The following is a 22,601-nucleotide window of genomic DNA, read 5'->3' as shown; positions in this document are numbered from 1 at the left end:
AATCATATAATTATATCAATTGATGCGGAAAAAGCATTTGACAAGATACAACATCCATTTATGATTAAAACACTTAATAAAATAGGTATAGAAAGAAAATACCTTAACATAATAAAGACCATATATGAAAAGCCCTCAGCTTAATCTCATAGATTAAGCCCTCAGCTAATCTAATTAATGGTGAAAACTGAAGCCCTTTGTTCTACATTCAGGAAGACGACAGTGCTGTCCCCTATCACCTCTGCTTTTCAACATAGTGTTGGAAGTCCTTGCCAGAGCAATCAGGCAAGAGAAAGAAATAAAAGGCATCCAAATTGGGAATGAAGAAGTTAAATTGTCACTCTTTGCAGACGACATGATGCTATATATAGAAAACCCTAAAGACTTCACCAAAAAGCTATTAGAAACAATCAACGAATACAGTAAAGTTGCTGGCTACAAAATCAACGTACAAAAGTCCATTGCACTCCTATATACTACAAATGAAACCTCAGAAAAATACAAAAAACAATTCCTTTTGCAATTGCAGCAAAAAGAATAAAATACCTAGGAATAAACTTAACCAAGGATATGAAAGACCTATATGCTAAAAACTATAAGACATTTTTTAAAAGAAATTGAAGACGACACAAAGAAATGGAAAGACATTCCATGCTCATGGACTGGAAGAATCAACATAGTTAAAATGGCCTTATTACACAAAGCAATATACAGATTTAATGCAATCCCCATCAAAATCCCAATGGCATTTTTTAAAGAAATAGAACAAAAAATCATCAGATTTGTTTGGAACCACAAAAGACCCCTAATAGCCAAAGCAATCTTAAGAAAAAAGAACAATACTGGAGGTATCACACTCCCTGACTTTAGCTTGTACTACAAGGCTACAATAATCAAAACAGCATGGTATTGGCAGTAAAACAGACACATAGAAAAATGGAATAGAATTGAGAACCCAGAAATAAAACTACATAAATATGGACAGATAATTTTTGACAAAGAAGCAAAAAACATACAATGGAGGAAAGACAGCCTCTTCACTAAATGGTGCTGGGAGAATTGGATAGCCATGTGCAAAAGAATGAAACTGGACTGCTGTCTGTCACCATGTACCAAAATTAATTCAAAATGGATCAAAGACTTAAGCATGAGACCTGAAACAATAAACTGCATAGAAGAAAACATAGGTACTAAACTTATGGACCTTGGGTTCAAAGAGCATTTTATGAATTTGATTCCAAAGGAAAGGGAAGTAAAAGCTAAAATAAACGAATGGGACTATACGAAACTTAAAAGCTTCTGCACAGCAAAAGAAACCATCGACAAAGAGGCAACCAACTGAATGGGAGAAGATTTTTGCAAATAGTGCCTCCGATAAGGGGCTAATATCCAAAATTTACAAAGAACTCATGCAACTCTACAACAAAAAAACAAACAACCCAATTGAAAAATGGGCAGAGGACCTGAAGAGACACTTCTCCAAAAAGAACATACAACTGGCAAATAGACATATGAAAAAATGCTCAACATCACTAATCATCAGAGAAATGCAAATAAAAACCACAATGAGATATCACCTCACCCCAGTGAGAATGGCTATCATCAACAAGACAAATAGTAACAAGTGTTGGAGAGGCTGTGGAGAAAAAGGAACCCTCACACACTGTTGGTGGGAATGCAGACTGGTGCAGCCGCTATGGAAGGCAGTGTGGAGGTTCCTCAAAAAATTACAAATAGAATTACCATATGACCCAGCAATCCCTCTCCTGGGTATCTACCCAAAAAATCTGAAAACATTTATACATAAAGACTCTTGTGCTCCAATGTTCATTGCAGCTTTGTTTACGGTGGCCAAGACATGGAAACAACCAAAATGTCCTTCGATAGATGAGTGGATAAAGAAGTTGTGGTATATATACACAACGGAATACTATTCGGTGGTAAGATAAGATGATATAGGAACATTTGTGACAACATGGATGGATCTTGAGAGTATAATGCTAAGCGAAATAAGTCAAACAGAAAAAGCAGAGAACCATATGATTTCACTGATATGTGGTATATAAACCAAAAACAACAAAAGAACAAGACAAACAAATGAGAAACAAAAACTCATAGACATAGACAATAGTTTAGTGGTTACCAGAGGGTAAGGGGGGTGAGGGGTGGGAGATGAGGGTAAGGGGGATCAAATACATGGTGATGGAAGGAGAACTGACTCTGGGTGGTGAACACACAATGGGATTTATAGATGATGTAATACAGAATTGTACACCTGAAATCTATGTAATTTTACTAACAATTGTCACCACAATAAATTAAAAAAAAAAGAATAGCTACTTCTAGCACCTAATAACTAGCATTTTTATAAAAGAGAATTATGAATAATAAAAAAAACATTTAAATTTAATTGTAAAGGAATATTACCAATTAAACTGATAGGACGCCAAGAACATTTTTAAGTATCAAAGGCATTCTATCTGTCAGGCCAATAATCTATAACACAAAGAAATTCTGACAACATGGAAACAATTTAAATGTCAAAGTTATAAACCATAAATTTAAAAATGCTTATCATCTAAAACTGGATAGTCATAAGAAAATTCTAGTGGAAGTCTTAAAATTACTTTATTTTAGAATTTAACTCTCTATGATTACTAAACCATTAGCTATGTCCCTGTGGTTTCATGAAGGATTAGCTTGCCATTTCTGTTTTTAGCAAATCAAATTCAATCATTTTGTTATCTTTTAATATCTAATCTTCCACTCTTTCATTCACTCATTCATTCCATAAAATCCACTCCATTACATCCTTGGAGTACCTACTATTACTGAAGAAATTCTTGCTATTCTACTTGAAAGGCTGCTTGTTAGAACCTGACTATCAAGATCATGAGAAACAATTAGAGTGAAAAAGGGTTGTTTCCTGTCCTACTTCACTATTTTACACCTGCTATTTCCATTTCAACTCATACCATTCCATGTAACCATGGGCAACCCTTTCAAACTCCAGGCTTATTTCAAACAAAATTTACCTGTCCTACACGGTACTCCAGCTGACCTGACAAACAGAGGCATGCTCATATGAAAAAAGCCATTAATGAGTTAACCCAAATCCCTCTTAATAAGTAGCAACTCTGTTTTTGTCTGTCTGCTTGAGTTTTTAAATGATCTTATTTAGGAACACAACCTTAATGGAAAGAGAACCTAGGCAGATGAGTGAGCATTTAGGCTGAAAGAAGAGGCATGGCTCCGGGCCTTGGTGTTTTTCCTTAAATAGCTATGTGTTACGTGTTTTCTGAAAACAATGGCTAACATTTTATTAAGTAAATTCCGGGGACTGTTCTATATGCTTTAAATGTTATCGTGTTTCCCTGAAAATAAAATCGGGTCTTATATTACGTTTTGCTCCAAAAGACACGTGAGGACTTATGTTCAGGGGATGCCATCCTGAAAAAACATGCTAGGGCTTATTTTCTGGTTAGGTCTTATTTTCAGGGAAACACGGTATTATATTACTTTATCCTCAAAATAACCCTACGAGGCAAGTACTAACATTATCACCATTTTACATATAAGGAAACTAAAGGTTGGAGAGGTTAAGTATTTCTGCAGGTTAACACTGCTTGTAAATAACAAAACTGGGATTTGGACAAATGCAACTGGCTCCAAAACCAAAGAATTTAACCACATTATCCTACTGTACGCCCAGTCTAACTCACAGAAGTGCTGTAAAGATTAAATGAGACACACCAAAATGCTCTGAAACGGACCCTCTATTCCTTGTATTGTTGAAACATTAATCTATAAAAGTGACAGAAGTGATGAAAAGGTTTCAAGCACACTGGCAAGCAAAGGCAGTATGGATTTCCTCAGATTAATCTTCCCTCCTACAGCATCCCAAATCAAATACATGGACTGAACACCAACTCTGACTATGTATCAACCGTAACTTATTGTTTACACATTTAGTTACTTTTTAAAATTTGTTTCACATTGTTCGTGGTTAAATTCCAGTCTATATTCCCTCCAATTTTATCTGAACCAATCATTTGATATTAGCAACAGTCCAACTCATCCAAAACTAATAGAAAAATAAAAATTTTACAAAAAATATTTAATATACCATAAAGTGCTGTGAATTACAATGATGCAACTAAACTATTTAAATGACTCTTCACATCAAAATTAAAAACTTGTCAAATTCAAAATTATAAAATGTAGTGGCTTATTGGAAAACAAAGTAATGAAATATTTCAACTAATACCGGAACTCTAGATTGTATATGAATTTCATTTCCAAATATGCTTTTTCCTCCAAAATGAGAAAAATGTGTCTTTGTCTGATAAAGATGATCAAGAAATTCTTGTTTTACTCTAACAGCTTATTAAAAATATACAGGCAAGTTTCCATTTTACTTACATGTCTATAATGCATAAATTTCTCCATCAAAAAGTCCTATACTCTCAAGAATTTTAGCAGCTACTCAATTATCTCATAGCCTTGTGTATCTTTCCAGTACAATTTTCGCCTTACTTTCTCAAGCATGCTGTCTCTAAAAACAAGTACTAAATTATCAATGCTATGCAATATAAAAATAATTTATTGTTAATAATTTAACTGTTTCTAACAAAAATAAAAATATCACAGAATGAGTCAGATACTCTACTGCAATAAATTACTATTCCTTACCATATTAATTCACATTTTTCAAAATTCCATGCTTCTCTATTACAATTAAATTAATTCTGATTTCCCCTTATGTACATTGTTTTTTCTTGAACCAGACTCACATCTGCTATCTTTTGCTTCTAGCTACTCCCCTTACCCCAAACTTAAACTTGCTGTAACTTTTTAAGTTTCTCTACAAATTTCCTCGTTTTATGTATTGTTTTTTAATACTCTTCCAAATAGTACACTACTTTGCCTATATTTCTGTGTAAGTTAAAACTGGAAAAACTTTAATTACGTTAACTTTCAATACATTAAAGCATTAAATATGAGGTTTCCTAAATTAAAACTAGACATAATATTGGAAAAATAAGATATTTTATACCGAACCTTTATAAATATAAAAGGAATGGACATTTAACTTTCAAATTTCATTTTAGCTGTCTGCAAATAAAATAGAAAATCAGTAACATTAGTTATTGCTCTATTATGGCAAGAAAACCCATGTTATTTAATGGTTTGAATTGAAAGGCATCAGGACCTAACAATGTAATTCAGTTTGGTGGTTGTATTTAAAATGCTGAGAATTTGGTTTACAAAATTGTTTTAGTTCTAAATACCTACATACTATATTAATAATTTCTTAAGCAAATGAAGATTTTCATAATAAGGGGATTCTTTCTTTATTGTGTATTTTCTTGTATGGAAAAAGGAAAACATTAAATACTTTATCTGAAATTTCATATAAAACATGCAAAAATGACCAAATATTTCAGAAAAAACAATTCTAAACAATGCCAGCCTATGGCATTGTTTTTACCCTTGCATGCAAAACAAATACACATATAGAACTAATAATACTCACTACATTTTAGTTTTTGAAAATGTATTAGACAAGTTGTCAAATAAAAATACCCAGGATTAATGTATCCTTCAGAGCAATTCTTTGTCCTTATAATTATCTTGGAGCATTAATCTTCACCTGGCCTCTTTATTATATAAAGTAAATCAGAAAGACTGAAAGAGCCGAAGGCTGCTTATTGGTGATTTAAACGGTCAGTGTTCTTGCCATTCCATTTAGTCCAAGGTTGTGAATTTATGATAAATACACAACGTTGTGTATTTCATGTTTCCAAACTATAAGGTGCCCAATGAAGTACAATTAAGAGGTAAAGAAATCTGATAAAGAATTTTAATGCATGTTCTGTATAGAAAGTGAATTTGGAACTGACACAGCAATATGGGTTTGGTTTTGTTTTCCTTTCTTTGTCTGTTTTATATATAAAATATTTTTCTTTTAAATTCTGTTTACTAATATTAATGTACAAAAAAAAGCTATGTTCACAGAACAGTAAAATTTAGATCCTGGAATATTACCTAATTCATTAAAAAAAGAAACAGGGCATACACAGTATCTAACAATTTAAAACTCCAATGTGGATATAAACACACCACACACGAATCAAAACTGAAAGACTGGACTGATTGCACTTCAATGAAAAATTCAAAGGCATTAAATTTAATTCTTAACCAACTTACCTAATTTTTGTCTTCTCTTTTAACTTAGAACAAGTTTTTGTTTTCTTACTCTCTTTGTCCTTTGGCTTGGATTTCATCCTTCTGCCTTTCTTTTCCTCTTTTCCTTCAACTGAAGCACTAGGAAAGTTTTCAGGGCTCATTACTCGTGGAATATTGCGCTCCCCACGCTCCTTTGCTTTGGCTATGGCCTCTGATATTATACGATTAGCCTTTTCTTGCTTGCTTTCCGATTCCACCTTTTTTCTCTGCTTCTTCTCAGACATGATCCTCACCTGGGTATTCTGCAACTTAGTATATGTCCCAGAACCATCATTCTTCTTGGAAGATGGAGGCTAGAGAAACCAAAATATTATTTATGCGACATACCAGAGCACATAAAAAACAACATAAACATCTGAAAGTTTAAAGGCTTAAAGAAGTAAAATACGTGAGTGCTACAAATTTAAAATTAAAACACATTGCTGATCTAGATATTAGTGTAGGTATAAAATAAAAATCTCAACTACTGCTTTTAAAAATGAAGGCTAAAGAACGATAATATAGAGCCATTGATATTTTCATAGCACTCTTGATTAGTCTGTTGATTCATATTTTGTCCTGTATATACAGCTGATTCGAATTTTATCCTGTAAATATTCTGTATATTTGGAAGAAAAGTATTTTCTTCTTCAGTCCAGAATTCTGAAAATTATTATTAAATTTAAAATAGCAATTTTAATATAGAATGACTATACTTAGCTTATTATGATTTTTAGAATAAAGCGTCTGCTTTACAAGAAACTAGAACCTGAAATCATTTTAATGTGCAATCTATGTAGCAACATAACTAGTTAGTAAACAGACATTCCCATACTTCAAATTAGAGAAAGTTTTAGTTTTTCCGTGAAAGAGTTAAATGTGGATTTTTTTTCTCTTTCTATATCATAATTATTTTGCTCAAGCAATTCTGGAAAAAAAACAAGTTTTATAGTTTAACGTTAAAATTATTAATATTTTAGCAATATCACAGGAAGCACATCAACAGCATTTTAAAAAGAATATCCTGTTCAAACACGCATTCATCCACAGATACTTAGAGCCCACTTGTGTTATGTTCTTACCCGTAAACATGCCTCTGACTATAGCAAAGGAAAAAACCACCAGCAATTTCCAAACCCATTTTCATGCCGATTCCAGTATGCTTCACTGGATATCTTTTCTATACCTGCCTCATCAAAGGTTTCATAGCAGTGCTACAGCCCTGGGAAAGGAAGGACGGTTTAGAATCGCTCACTAAAATGCCACCTTAAGGCCTACAGGCTATAACAAATAACCAAGACTCGAGAAAACAGCAACAAGCTCAAGATGGCGATGCAGTACGACTCCCGCAGCAGCAGCCAGTAATAAGGAAGGTTATTCAATCCCATTAGCCTTTTAGCCCAAAGAACCCCTCCTCCTCCCACTCATTCAGGCTTTCACTTACCCTTCCTCTTGGCCTCTTCACTGAAGACATTTTTGGCGTCAGACAAAGGCTTGCCCTCTGCTTTTTCACCACCCCAGGCAGTGCTCAAGAAAAAAGCATTGAAAGAAGATTCCTAAATGGCCTATTTAGCAAGCTGCAACCAAGAGATGCACAACCCTCCACAAATACACATTGTGATTTATCAACACATTTCTGCCTTGGCAAGTTTATATCCAACTGTTCATCCTATTTAGGTATGAAAAAGGCTGTAAACTCCTCCTAAAAAGCGGAGTTTCCTCAACAGCTATAAGCAGATAGCCAGATTCCAACAAAGCACAGAAAGAAATGAATGCACAAAGCATCAAAATGCATCAGCATGAATATTAGAGATGTCGTTAAAAATACTGACTCCTTCTGCGGAAGTAGGCCAGCAGATGGTGCTACCAGTTATTATTCCATTAGACTTTGCAGTTTAACCCCCAATGGACTGTTCTTCCCTCCATGTAACACATTAACTCTCACTCTGCCATTTCCAGCAGTCAAGTTTTTTAAACCATACAAAAAACCTGACTTTTAAAAATCTGAAAACTAAAATTGTGGTGAAATGACTTTATGTAGCTATCAGTATTAAAAAACAAAATCCAATGCAATTTTTACTGGAGAAAAATACTTTTCTCCCTGATACTTTAAAATATAAAAATAGCTAAAGATTAGCAAAGGGTTAAAGAGCAGGTCATGCAAATTGAACACATAACAAGTGACTTCTCTTTAAGAAATTAGATAAGGTCTCTTATGATTCTTCTAACAATAAGCTAACAATGTTATTTTTAAAATAGAGAAATGAAGATATTTTCATTTAAATTCTAAAAAGAAGCTTAAGATTTTCAAATGAACACATGAGAGCTGTCTATAAAGAATTACTAACCAACCACATAAATTTTTCCTTATTTAAACCTGGATAAATACATTAATTAATTTTCACAACATAAAAATCTCATAAAACCTTTCTGATCTTTACTACACATTCTGACTGAACTGCTGAGTTTTTCAGATAAAGTTTTAGTCCCTTGCTAAAAATAAATAAGTAGCAAGTCCAGCTGAATTTGATCATCAGTACAACTTTTCTTTCTATAAAAATTGAGACTATTTTAGTAAGCAGTGCCTTTAAAAAGCTAAAACAAAAATTTCACTGCTTCACAATCCAAGTTGACCTCTTTCATTAATATTGGTTTTTCATTTGGTCTTGGCAAGTCATCTGATACCTCTATCAGAAAACCTGTTTTTTGTTTTTGTTTTTTTTAGGCACCAGAGGTCTTGAAACAAAGCCACATTATGTGAACAGTGCCCTGGAAAGACCAATCTGGACAGAAGATGAAATTAAAGGCAAAGGACTACAAATGGCAAGAGGTCATCTATGTAAAAATCACAATAACTAACAACAAGGGCTAATGCTCACTAAGTGCCAGGCACTGTTCTAAGCATTTTACACGTATTGACAAATTTAATCCTGGATAATAACAGGGTACTAGTGACAACAGAGAAAATAGCAAATGGAAGAGAGGTTCTTAGAGCAGTATTACAAGATGATAGACCAGACCTGAGAGAGCAAACAATTTAAAAAATCATAATGATAATAACTACAGCTAACACTTACTTAGTCCTCTGCATGCACCAGATACCGTCCCTAACATTACAAGTATAGTAAGTCCATCTTCAAAACAATCCCGGGAGATGTGTACTGCTTACTGTTATCCTCTTTTATACCTGAGGATACTGAGGCATTGAGAAGTGACTTGACCAAGATCACACAGCTACTGAATGATGGAGCAAGGATTGAAAGGCAGAGAGCCTCATTAGAGAAACCACGTTTTTAACCACTATATCATATTTGGTTCAAATACCATAATTTATAGAGAGTAATCTGGACACAAAAGAAAGTGACTTTCTCAAAACTGCAGAGCTACTTCGATAAAGCTAGGATGAAATTTAGGTTTTTTCCAGGGCCCTTTCCAAGAGGCAGACGTTAACTAGATATGGGAGGGGTATGGCTGGAGGGCAGAAGAGTCAAAATCTGGTTTCTAGACCATGTACAGATACAGGAAAAGGTAAAAGAATAGCTGAGAAAGGGTGTGTATGTGTGCATAATGACTTTTAATTCTTTTCCCACTGAGTCTGAAATGGAGAGTTCCAACATTAGAAATTTGGGACGAAGCCGCAGAGAAGTCAGGGCTGGTGTATAAGATGTGGGTTCTCCCATTGCTTGCTTTTAATACCCTTAACTCACTGACACTATCCACAGAACCTAGAATGATTTCCAAAATATCTCACTTCTCCTGTAAAGCTTTTCAATAGCTGACTCAAAATCCCTATTACTTAATAACAAACCTTAACAGTAAACAACAGTAAAGAATCTGTGATCAAATATTTCTCCTGCTATTAGAATATAGTATTTTGAAACTATATTCCCACAGAACTTCTATACTGAGGTGTTAAGTAACTGAACATTTTTAATGTAAATCATTTCTCAATTCACACATACACACAACATACACAAGGGTAGTTGATAGACTTTTCTCAATGTTACTTTTTCCTTATATAAGCAGTCATCAAATTCTGTCAAATCTACTTAATTGTATTTTGTTTTACTTTCCTCCTCTCAGTCCAAACAGTCCTGCTGTATTAATTTCCCATTTGTTAACGATTACATTGCAGTTATGTAGGCAATGATCCTTCCTTATCCATAGAAAAAACATATATATTAAAGTCTTTGTGGGTGATGGAACAAACATCAGCTTTGCAATCTACTCTCCAATTCTTCACAAAGTAAAAGAATTGCTTTCTGTTTCCCTTGTGATTCTTCTGTAAGTTTGTCATAGTTTCAAAATGCAAGTTGTTTAAATGTTAAAAATAAAAGCAAAGGCCTTTATTCCCAAAATCTTACATTCTAAATGAGATAAAGAAACATAAAAGGAACATATTAATATCATATCCAAAATTTATAAGAAAAAGAAATCATGGGATAATATAAAGATGGTATCGTATGTAATGTATTAATTATTTTGCTAACAACTGGGAGGAACATATGGAAGACTTGGACATGATATTTCAATATTGGGGAAACCCAAGGATTTATACAGATCATGACCTAATAGAAAGACATGATATGAATTTAGTGGGTCCAGACTATCATTAAAAAATTATATAGAACAGAATAAAAAAGGATGGCATCCAGCCTTAACGAATGTTACCTCTTACAAAATTAGAAAGTTTTCATACTACCTGTTATTTCTCTCTTCTTTCATGGGAAAAAAGCAAAGAGATTTGGGCAAGAAATAAGGTGTTAAAATCTGCTTAGGGTCTCAAGTCTCTTCCCTCTTAATGGAATAATTTTCCCACGTACCCACCCAACCCATACTGGGGAGTTCATCCATTTCAAACATTTTAGTTGTATACAAATAATTAAAATTATTGAATCACCAGTGAGTAGAAATTATAAACTTCCCAAAAGACAGGGAGAATGGTCACATGGCTACGCTACATCTACTAAGAGCACAGGTTCCTCAACTGAGGAAAAATATGCTATATGGAAAAATAAAAGTTCTATTTTACGTATTTTTAAAACAATATAAAGGAATAAAAGACCTCATAAAATAAGGAAGATATAATTCCTTAGTAAGAATAAAAAATAGAACAAGGAATTTTCAACAACATAGACAAAACTGCATTGTAGCTAAAAAAATCTTCCAACCTTTCTCAGGAGACAGGACTCTGGCTTCAGGCCTGGGGGACGAAGTGGATGAAGGTTCCATTGGAACAGAGTGAAAAACAGAATAGACATAGCAAGCCTTGAGCAAGCATACGTTTTACTGCCTAGAAAGACAACGTAAAATAACAGAAGAGAATCAATAGTGAAACCCCAAAACAGCACATTTAAGGAAGTAGCAGATGAAGAGGAACTAAGAAAGGAAAACAAAAAGAAACTACAAGAATGGTAAGATGAGCATCAGGAAAGAACGAGTGTCATGAAAGCCCAAAGGAAAGAGTTAGAAGGTCTATAGTCAAAAGCAAAGTAAATATCTCACAGTAATTTGAAATTATAAAGCAACCTTACAAGGCCTTTTAGTTCTCCTAAATGGTTTATAGTAAGCCAGTGTGCTAGTTTTTAATCTCCTTAAGAAGAGTCATGATAATTGTTTACTTAAAAATTCACACTAAACCAACCTTCTAAAAAACAATATATTTGTAGCTAATTTTAGTAATGTGTCAAACTTCAGTGTGGTGATTTTTTTCGGTTTTTATTTATTGCATATAACATTTTTTTCTACTAATAAAGACTAGCTTTTTAAAGAGAAAAGAGGGGGAGAAATTGATCCAAGAGGGTATTATATAATCTGTCAAAGTCTTCAGAGTTTTACCGTTAGATTGTTTTCAGAGCTTTTGATGGAAGTGTAGCAATGATTTTACTTTGCTTTCTTCACATCTGTGTACTACCATGTTTACAATAAAAGGCTTATTTTCATCCTGGGACCTGTGTAGCACCCAGGTTTGTACTGTAGCTAACCAAGACATTCCTTTTTTTTCACTGTCATATATCTTCAATTTTACATTATAAAGGTAATGCTATGAAAGGTATTGCTTCATTTTAATCATCCACAGAGCAGTTCAGGAAAATAGTAGATATTCATAAAAGTTGCATATTTTTATTTTTTAAATATCTTTTTTTTTTTTAATTTTATTGGGAGAATGTTGGAGGACAGTGTGTTTCTCCAGGGCCCATCAGCTCCATGTCATTGTCCTTCAATCTAGTTGTGGAGGGCGCAGCTCAGCTCCAAGTCCAGTTGCCATTTTCTACCTTTAGTTGCAGGGGGCGCAGCCCACCATACCATGCAGGAATTGAACCATCAACCTTGCTGTTGAGAGCTCGTGCTATAACCAGCTGAGCCATCCGGCCGCCCCCAAAAGTTGTATATTTTTAAAAATACAAATTTATTATATGACTTACAGGAAACATAGAAAGGAACATGTTAGAGGATACCATGGGGATGTAATCAGCAACATCCAGAATGTGGGAAACTACAGACAAATGACTCAGTTTCTTCAGCCAAGAAATTATAAGAAACAAAACAAAAACCATAGATTAAAAGAGACATAAGACTAAATGTAATGCCAAAATTAAAAAAAAGAAAAAAAAGAGGGACATTAAAATACATATCACCTAAATGTAATATACGGTCCTTCTCTTGATATTGAACTGAACAAGTTAACTGCAAAAATACATTTATTAAACTACTGAGGAAATTTTAACTTTGGATATTTGATTGTGAAGGAATTACAGTTATTTTTTAGGTGTGAAACTGATTTTGTGGTGTTTTAAAGAAAAAAATATTGGTCTGCTAATTCCTATAACTAAGTTTCATATAATCATTCCAATTTTGCTTAAGTATATGGGAATTACTCCGTGATACTAATAATTACTGTTACTAAAAAATTTTTACAATTTATCTCCACACTCAGCCAAAAATTACAGTTCTAAAATAAGACTTAAATTGAGAAATTAAAGCTCTCATACACATTAGAGAAACCCATTTCAATAACCATATCATTAATAAACATCACAATAATGCTGATATGCACTTAAGATATCCAGTGCTGAAAATGAAATGTATCCCTTCTCTACATTAAGTCTAGGTGGTTTCTCCCCACAAGTTCCGTCATCTCATTTCCCCTTAATATATCACTAAAAGTTTGCAAATATTTATAATCTCTCTCATTCTTCTCTCCCCTCAAGATTAAAAAAAAACAAAAACCTAAGATCTTTAGCAACTCACTTTTCTTCCTTAAGTTATACAAATTCCTTTAATTTACCCAGTCTTAGTCAATATTTTTCCTGAAGAAAAAAATAAATTTAGGAAGCACGGTAACACAAAGGTAAGGTAACAGATTTCAAGAATGTCAGAGAAGAACTCAGAACTGTTCACAGACCATTGCTCCTCAAAGGACATCCTGACAATGAGAAAATATGCAAAAATTTTAAGCCAGGCTTAATTACTAATTTTTATAAAAAGACAAAACGGGGCCGGCCCGGTGACTCAAGTGGTTAGAGCTCCATGCTCCTAACTCCCAAGGCTGCCGGTTCGATTCCCACATGGGCCAATGGGCTCTCAACCACAAGGTTGCCAGTTCAATTCCTCGAGTCCCGCAAGGGATGGTGGGCTGCGCCCCCTGCCAACTAAGATTGAACAGGACACCTTGAGCTGAGCTGCCGCTGAGCTCCCAGATGGCTCAGTTGGTTGGAGCGCAAGGTTGCTGGTTTGACTCCCACAAGGGATGGTGGGCTGCGCCACCTACAACTAGCAACGGCAACTGGACCTGGAGCTGAGCTGCACCCTCCGCAACTAAGATTGAAAGGACAACAACTTGACTGGAAAAAAGTCCTGGAAGTACACACTGTTCCCCAATAAAGTCCTGTTCCCCTTCCCCAATAAAAAATCTTAAAAAAAAAAAAATACAAAACAATAAGACTGGGTACATTTTTAATTCAAGTCATGATCAAAACAAGAGGGGTAAAAACATTTCACTGGGATGGTATTTTCCGTGAAATGATACAAAATTAAGTAGCTTGACACTTGAATACAGTAGTTCCCCCTTAACCGTGGGGGATGTGTTCCAAGACCCCCATGGTTGCCTAAAACTATAGACAGTACCAAACCCCATATATACTGTTTTTTCCCATATATATATAACCTTTTTACTTACAGAAAGCACTTTACGGCTTCTCTTTGGCATACTCAAATTGCCAGCATCACTCCTCCTGAGCTTTGGAGCCATTATTAAGTAAAGGAAGGGTGACTTACTTAAGTGATACCGCCAACCGTCAGTCTGATAACCGAGCCAGCTACGTTGTGGCTAAGGGCGGGGTAGTGCATACAGCGCGGGTTCGCTGGGCAAAGGGATGAATCATGTCCCAGGTGGGACGGTGTAGGACTATGAGAGATTTTATCACACTATTTAGAATGGCGTGCAGTTTAAAATGATGAATTATTTACTTCTAGAGTTTTCTGTTCAATATTTTTGGACTACAGGTAACTTGAAACGGTAGAAAGTGACATTGTGGATAAAGGGGAACTACTATATAAATTAGATTTTAGGTGACATGTGGAATTATTAATTATCTTGGGTGTGATATTGATTGTATAGAAGAATCTCCTTATTCTTAGATGTATGATGAAGTATTTAGAGGTAAATTCTCCTGATGACTACAATTTACTTTCAAATCGCAGCCAAAAAACAACAAATATATGTGTTTATGTATTTAAAAAAAAAAGCAAATATAGCAAAATGTTAACAACTATTGATGTGAAGGAACATTTATTTACTATTCTTTCATTTATTTACTTCATTTTATTTACTTTTCTGGATACTGAATATTTTTCATTAAAAAAACTGAGAGAAAATAGTTTGTCCTGATCACTGCCATACTAACAACTCACAAGACAATTTGACTTTAAAGTCTGGAATCCCAAGAACATAAACAGCTTTGTTTTTAAGAAAATTTTAAAACTATACAGTCATCCATAAACTCTTAAGTGTTTCATAAATCAACACTATTTGAATTGATAGATACAGAGCCCAATGTATAGATAATGATAATGATTTCTATAGAGTGAAAACCATTCTCCTGGTCAAACAGGCTACTCACATCCCTCACTAATTCACCTGCTCTCATCAAGTAACTTTACAAATCTGTGTCACTGCTCATGAACAGTACAACTTCCTTTAGATCATGCAACAGGGGTCACTTCCTGGGGTTGCACAATTGAGAAGGTCTGGATCCTCTGCCACACCCTTTCTCAGGGCTAAAAGGAGGTACTATCTCTCTCCTCTTCAACAATATGCTCTAGGTGTGCAAGAATTCACCTAAAACAGTCTCACACCCACTTGCAAAGCATGCCTGGTCTACTCCCTAGGTTTGTTCTCTCAAGGAATTCCTTGTTTGGCAAAGGATACATATTGCCAGTGTATATACTTAGGCCAAAGAGATGGGGTGAGAGGTGCAGGATGGGACCAGGGGTGGAAATGGAATGTGGAATGGCCTCTTCTGCTATACTCTGGATGGGGAACTCCAGAGAGTCCAAGAATTCTAAATTCAAACCAGTGCTTCTGTTTGTTATGGAAGGACAGAACATATTTAAGAGTTTACTGGCTTTATTTACAACACTTAAATATTTTGACATACAGTATGAGAGCTTCCATTTGTACTCTTTCCCTCGGACCCACAAATGTTAAGGCAAGCCTGCATAAAAATGAGTTAAGAAACAGTTATTGAAGAAAAAGAATTAAAAAAATAGAATCAGAGAATTTCCTTTAGACTATGCCACTAAAAAGCTATGTAGACTTTATATCTGGGCCTCTACAACTGTAAAATTTTTAAAAATTGATGATTAAAGCCCCAAAGTTCTAAAAATTAAAAAAATTCTTAAAGCAAGAAATCCTTATTAAACAAGATGACTTTACAATTTATAAAGCACTTGCAAATTCATTGTTCATTACCACATTTATTAATTCAAAATGCCTGAAATATACACATGCAAGTATACACACACATATTACAGATGAGAAAACTGCAGAGAAAGCAACTTGTCTAAGACTACTATGATAGTAGATGGCAAAGTCAAGGCATGAACCCAGTTCTCTTGACTCCAAATTCAGTGCTTTTCCCACTTTATCCATGAAACCTACATTTGAAAGCCTACTTCCAAAAGATTTATTGCCCAACACTGGAACTGAGAAAGAAATGACTGATGCCAAGAACGAAGATGAAAACTAACTCCTCTCCTTCACAAATAGCTCATTTGTCTGATGACAAAAGTTCATGAATCCAACTTTCGAGTCATTACGGCTCAATTCAATAAACGGCTCAATTCAGTAAACGATACAGCCACATGAGTAATATTAAGAAAGTACTGAGGGCTGTCCCAGTGGCTCAGGTGGTTGAAGCACCGCGCTCCTAACGCTGAGGTCGCCAGTTGGATGCCCACATGGGCCAGTGAGCTGCGCCCTCTACAGCTAAGATTGTGAACAATGGTTTTCCCTGGAGCTGAGCTGCCGTGGGCTACCAGGTGCTGCTATGAGCAGCCGCTGGCCAGCGTGAGTGGCCAGCAGCCCGCAAGAGTTGCTGTGAGTGGAGGGCTGACCAACTGCCTCAGCGGCGGGGAGTGCAGGGCTCATAATACCAGCATGGGCCAGGGAGCTGTGTCCTACACAACTAGACTGAGAAACAACAGCTTGAACTGGCGGGGTGGAGGGGGGGAAGTGCTGGAATCACATGATAAAAAGGAACAGAGTCAACAATGGCATTTTTACAAAAAATATAGCAATAAAGTTTGGAAATCAGAATATCTAATAAAAAAATAGTACTGATTCCTGCAATACTCCAATATCTAAGATGATTATGGATTTAACTTCAAATTATATAAAATTATTTTAGTCAATATTATATAAATGATTATTAAAACAATTAAGTAAAAATATTAGATTATGTATTACAAAACCATGACTTCTTTATCTTTTCTCAATACCTACTTTCCTCAAATCTGTGTTGAATTCTTAGCTGTGTGACTTCTAAGCTATGATACTTTGAGTCCAGTTTCTTCATTTATAAATTAAAGTGCCACCATTACCATCATAAGACTGTTGTGAGGATAAAAATGTGACGATACAGAAAAAGTATCCAGCACAATGCCTATAGGGCAGGGGTTTACTAAACAAATGTTGAATGAATGAAAATTTTGTTTCTTTCAAAAAATTGTTGAGTTTATTTAACTCACTTAAATATACATTATTGAGAAATCTGAAACTATAGGTTTTGAACAGCCTGACTCTAATCATTTCACTCTATGACAACTACGTGATTCCTAGCATGACAAGCAGAGAGAAGAAAATAAGCAGAAATTATTTTTCTGCTAAGGATTAAAATACTCAAACAGGTTTTCTATAACATGAGGTCATAAAGTCATAAAAGAGGCCCTTGTTCATTTACTGTTCAGTTAAATATCTTCTAACTGGCCTCCTGCCTTGTAGTAGGCTGAATAATGGCCCCCAAAGATATCAACCTCCTAATCTCCAAATCTGTACATATTGAATTACATGGCAACGGGGAATTCAGATTGCAGATGGAGTTCAGGGTGTTAATCGGCTGACCTTAAAACAGGGGGAGATTATCCTAGATTGTGCACGGTGATGGTGCCATGTAATCTCAAGGGTCCTCGTAAGTGGAAGAAAGAGGCAGAAGCATCAAGCAGTGAGAGAATGAAAAACCAGCCATCGTTGTTACTGAACATGGAAAGGGGCCACAAGCCACAGAATGTGGGCAGCCTCCATAAACTGGCAAAGGCAACAAGAAAATGAATTCTCTCCTAGAGCTTCAAGAAAGGAACGCAGCCCTGCAACGCCTTCATTTTTGCCCAGTGAGATCCAGTTCAGACTTCTGAGCTCCAGGACTGTAAGATAATAAATCTGTGTTGTTTGTAGATACCAATTTGGGCTACACTGAACATCAGGCACCTGAGAGAAGGGAAACAAATGAACTAAGACTGACTATTGTCCCAACTTACTTTAAGGATGGTTTCCAAGTTCTAGACCAGGGAGAACAGGAACTCAGGTGGAAATCGCACAGCCTCCCTGAGTGAAAGAAACGGAGCTGGAAGTCCAGGGAAGCCAGGGTGGCCAGTTGGCTGGAGAAAGATCTGGAGGAGAGGGCTTCACAGGGAAAGACCCCCAGAGGTCTTCAGAAGGTCCTCTCTCTCAAGGCTTTAGGTGAGTACTAAACGTCACTATTAGTTTGTAAAAAGGCTGCCCAAGGCCCAGAAGAAACCACCGGGAACTAGCTGAGATCTCACGAAGGCCAGGAATAGTTCATCTTTCCATCAGCCATAGTAGAAAATCTTGTATTTCACAAGACACTGGATAGAGAACTCCCATGACGATTATGTCAGCAGTGGGGGAAAATTAGTCCTAGCCTATAGATTGCTCTAGTCCAGCCTAAGAAAGATTAAAAACAGATCTTATAAAGATAAACCAATTTCCAAATAACTTAACCATGTCTCAAAACAAAAACTCAAGAATATTTACAGGAATATGAAACTTTCCATCACTGAATATCACTCAAAAATCCACAATGTCTGGCATCCATGAAAAAATTACTAGGCATGCAAAGAAGCAGGAAAATAAAACCTACATGAGGGTGAGAGGGGGTGGGAATCAGTCAACAGAAGCAGCCTCAGAAAGGACACAGATGATAGATTTAGCTTGTAATAAACTTAAGTAGATTAGAAGCTCAAAAGAAAAGGCCCTGCTTTCTTGGTTCTGCCAATTACAAAAGCAATTGGATCTCAGACAGTTGTATATTAATGTACATATATTATAATATGTATATGAAGAATCAAATAATTAGATTGCCAAAATATCATGAAACAAAGAACTAATCTAGAAATTTATGGGAACAACTTCTTTAAATAGGATGGCCAAAGGAAATTAAATTTTTGTTTGTAAATCACTCATTCCAAATCACTTAGCTGGAGGGCTAAGTGAAAGTGCTAGAAACCAATTTCAATTGAAATTGAATCAGAAATGAAAAGAGAACAGCTCTGAAATTCTACTATGGACCAATGGGGAAGTATAACAATTTTTAATTTGAGTTCTTCAAAGGGAAAGGACAATATCTTACTTATTTTTGCAACCTCAGTGCCTAGCATAATCTCTTATACCTGGTAGAAATCTAGTCAATACTAAACAAATACAAGCAGTAAAAATGCAACATTTCCAAAACAGATATTACATAAAATTCAGTCATTCACATGTCTACAGTTTATACCTACATTCAACAAATACAGTAAGGGTGTATTTTTAACACTAAAGGTATAGTTAAAACCTTAAGACACATTGAAAACTACACATGCAAAAAAAAAAAAAAAACTTGAAAAAGTATTTCTCAGTTTGGAGACAAGTTATAATTACATTCTACAACATAGTGTGATGTCACTCTCATTTCTGATTACCCTTAAATTAGTTTAAACCAGAAATGGAACTGATAGCTAGTGTGATAGCAAGCAAGTCATGAACTCTCTAATACAGTTTTTGCTTTTTATATATGAAGGTACAGTAAAATCCTGTCCAGCTCTAAAATCCTGTGATTCCATGAAATGGTCAATGTCAACTTGTACTGTTTTCAGGTATATAAACATATATCCATGTAGGAGAAACTTTGCTTAAAGATTGTTCTCCTTTTATAATTTGTAAGGTGTTACGTGCATAATAAATGCAAGTTATTATTTGCATAGTTAACCACAGCATTACCAGATTTTATTTAACTGAAAACTGCAATCCAAGCCTGCTAATTATGTGCTTACTACTCCCTCTTTCCATATATTGACCACCTATTAAAATATTTCCTTAATTTAAAATCATTTCAGTCCAATTACCCAATAAAGAAACCTGATCACCCATATTTAAGTATTCCAAAACAACTTTATACTCATGTTATCAAAACAGGAATGAAGTTGGATGGCTCAGCAGCCCCTCATACATTATTTTCCATTTCAGACATGAATAATGATAAGTAAATCACTTGAGTAGTCCTAAGGTATCTGAGAGCCCACCGCAGCAATCAAATTAAATACAGCAAGATTTTGTTAGACCTACTTTGAAGTTTGGCTTGAACCTCATGCTCTTCACAGACTGCACTAATCCACAAATTTCTCACCAACTGATGCCTCTTCCCCACCCCTGGAATTCCCTTCCTGTTCCCCTCTCACCCTTAAGGATGCATATTAGAGGTCAACAGCCTTCAAGCTACTGTTAACAATTGGAGTTTCTGTTACTGATTCCTGACAGGCAGTGCAGAGCTCAACTCTTCTACAATATAGTACATCGCTTCATAATTAAGATTATATTGCAGAACTAGTTAATGCTCTACAAATTTCCCAGGTCAAATAGAACATTTTAATCTAGAAGATTTCACAGAAATGTCAAAACCAAAAACTAGTCCACTTTAGCTAAAAAAAAAAAAAAAAAAAAGCAACTAGAAGGTTAATTCCTACACAAAATTTCTATTTTGTGTTTTGGCTTAGAGAACTTAGAATTCTGAAACTTCTTTTAAGCCTGCCATGCAAAATGCATAAAGATTTTTAAAAATTTTAATAGAGATGGTACTTTATAAGAATTTTAATTATTCAAGGGAACAATCTAAATATTACTTAGTTTTTCTCTTCTTTTTGTCTAGGGCAAAAGTGGAGTGACAAGTTTTTTAATTGTTCACATATCTGTTGCTTTTTTGACTCAGAAAAACTTAACCACTGTTTAAAAGAAAATAGCAAAGAGCTTAGGATCCTCTGAGTTCAATGGGTATGAATAAGAATAGCAAATCGCTTCCTTTAATTTTACATAGATTTTCCTTTTTTTTAAAAAAATTACAGAATTAGCTATGTTTCTGCTTAAGATAATTTTCAAATATCTAATGTGTTCCCACAGATTCTTACTTAAGTGAAGGTAATTCCTGGAGGTGAATAAACACTACAAGACCTCCCTGTAAAAATCTAAGATTTCTCTTTATCTTTTCCTAACCAAGACTACCATCACCACCATAACCTTTGGGGGGAAAAGAAAGCCATATAATTAAAGGTTTGGATACTTAATAGAATATATTTCAACTATCTGGAAAGTGTACTCATCTATATAATATTTCCTTGACGTTGTTGGATAGCAGGGAACTTGTCATATTTGTTTACCTTTCTTGGTTATTTGTATTCGCCACTCAGGAGCTAAATAGGCAATATGAATGATAAGTCCTATAGTGAAACCCAAAACTACAACCACAGATTCTTAAGAGTTGAAAAGAACCTACCAATATAGTCCATTTTCTACCCACGGCAGGAATTCCTTCTGTGGCACATCTGAGACATTCCATCTCCCCACTCTCAGTGAAAGAGCTTTATTTCAAACTTCTTTATTATACTACATGATAATCTGCTTTTCTGTGACTTCCACTTAGTAGGACTAATTCTGACCTCTAAAGTCCTTTAAACATTTGAAGAAAACTATCAGATTTACCTTTTGGGCATTAGTTGTCATCATCTTAAACACAATCATAAAAAAATGTCAGAACACTTTTGGAAGGAATAGCTATTTCAGCTTATTTTTTTTCTTTCTTTTCTTTTGTTTGTTTGCTTTGGGGTTGTATTTTTCCTCTGGCAATGGATAAACTATTTGCCAGTATAACCTGAAAACATGAGATGCATAGTCTTCTACATTTAAAGGTTCTAAAGCAAGTTTTTGCCTCATCAGTAAGGTAGATTTTTTTTGGGGGGGTAGGGTTGAATAGGGAGAAACCATTGAGTATCTATTATGATGCATTAACATACTTTGAAGTACAGTGAAAGTGGTTAAGAACACATACAAAGGAGTCAAATTTTATTTGAATCCAGCCTGGCCACTGGCTGTGTAAATTGGGGTACATTACTTAACTTCTCTCTACCTGTTTCCTCCCAAAGGAACTGAAGGAAATAACTGTATCCAAATAAATGGATTGTCGTGAGGGATCAATGTGTTCATATACGTTAAGTAGTAATAACAATGCTGGGCACGAAGAAGTGCTCTGTGTGTGTGTTAGTTACTATCATTTTTGCTATTACTGTGCACCTACTTTAAATTGAGTTATTATGGTAATAAATGCAAGAAAAATCTAAAGATATTTTAATTACCTTGATTCAGATTTTTACAGGTCTCAATAACAACCTTACTTTTACATGGTACTTTAGCAACCCTACAATGGCAAATTACGCAGCCGTTCAAAATCATTTTCAGAAGAATATTTGATGACATTAAAAATGCCTGCAACGTATTAATTGGGAAGTTAAAAAAGCAACTTGGCAACCTCATAAACTATATGATCTCA

The 22,601-nt window shown here is 35.0% G+C and overlaps 1 protein-coding gene across 8 annotated transcripts in view; it reads right to left on the bottom strand.

Annotated features, from left to right (window-relative positions):
• Positions 1–22,601, bottom strand: part of CHD9 (chromodomain helicase DNA binding protein 9) — a 132,035-nt gene that overhangs the window by 88,351 nt on the left and 21,083 nt on the right. For 5 of the 8 annotated variants that reach the window (XM_033127233.1, XM_033127234.1, XM_033127232.1 and 2 more), the window contains exon 3: positions 6,211–6,542. In XM_033127233.1, coding sequence (XP_032983124.1) covers positions 6,211–6,542 — 332 coding nt within the window. Of the gene's footprint in view, positions 1–6,210; positions 6,543–7,310; positions 7,545–7,672; positions 8,083–22,601 lie in introns of those variants that run through there. The other 3 variants (XM_033127235.1, XM_033127236.1, XM_033127237.1) reach the window with 2 other exon arrangements.

The sequence above is a fragment of the Rhinolophus ferrumequinum genome, chromosome 15, assembly GCF_004115265.2.
Source record: "Rhinolophus ferrumequinum isolate MPI-CBG mRhiFer1 chromosome 15, mRhiFer1_v1.p, whole genome shotgun sequence".
In the NCBI taxonomy this organism is placed as follows: Eukaryota; Metazoa; Chordata; class Mammalia; order Chiroptera; family Rhinolophidae; genus Rhinolophus; species Rhinolophus ferrumequinum.
This window is presented reverse-complemented; position numbering and strand designations above follow the sequence as displayed.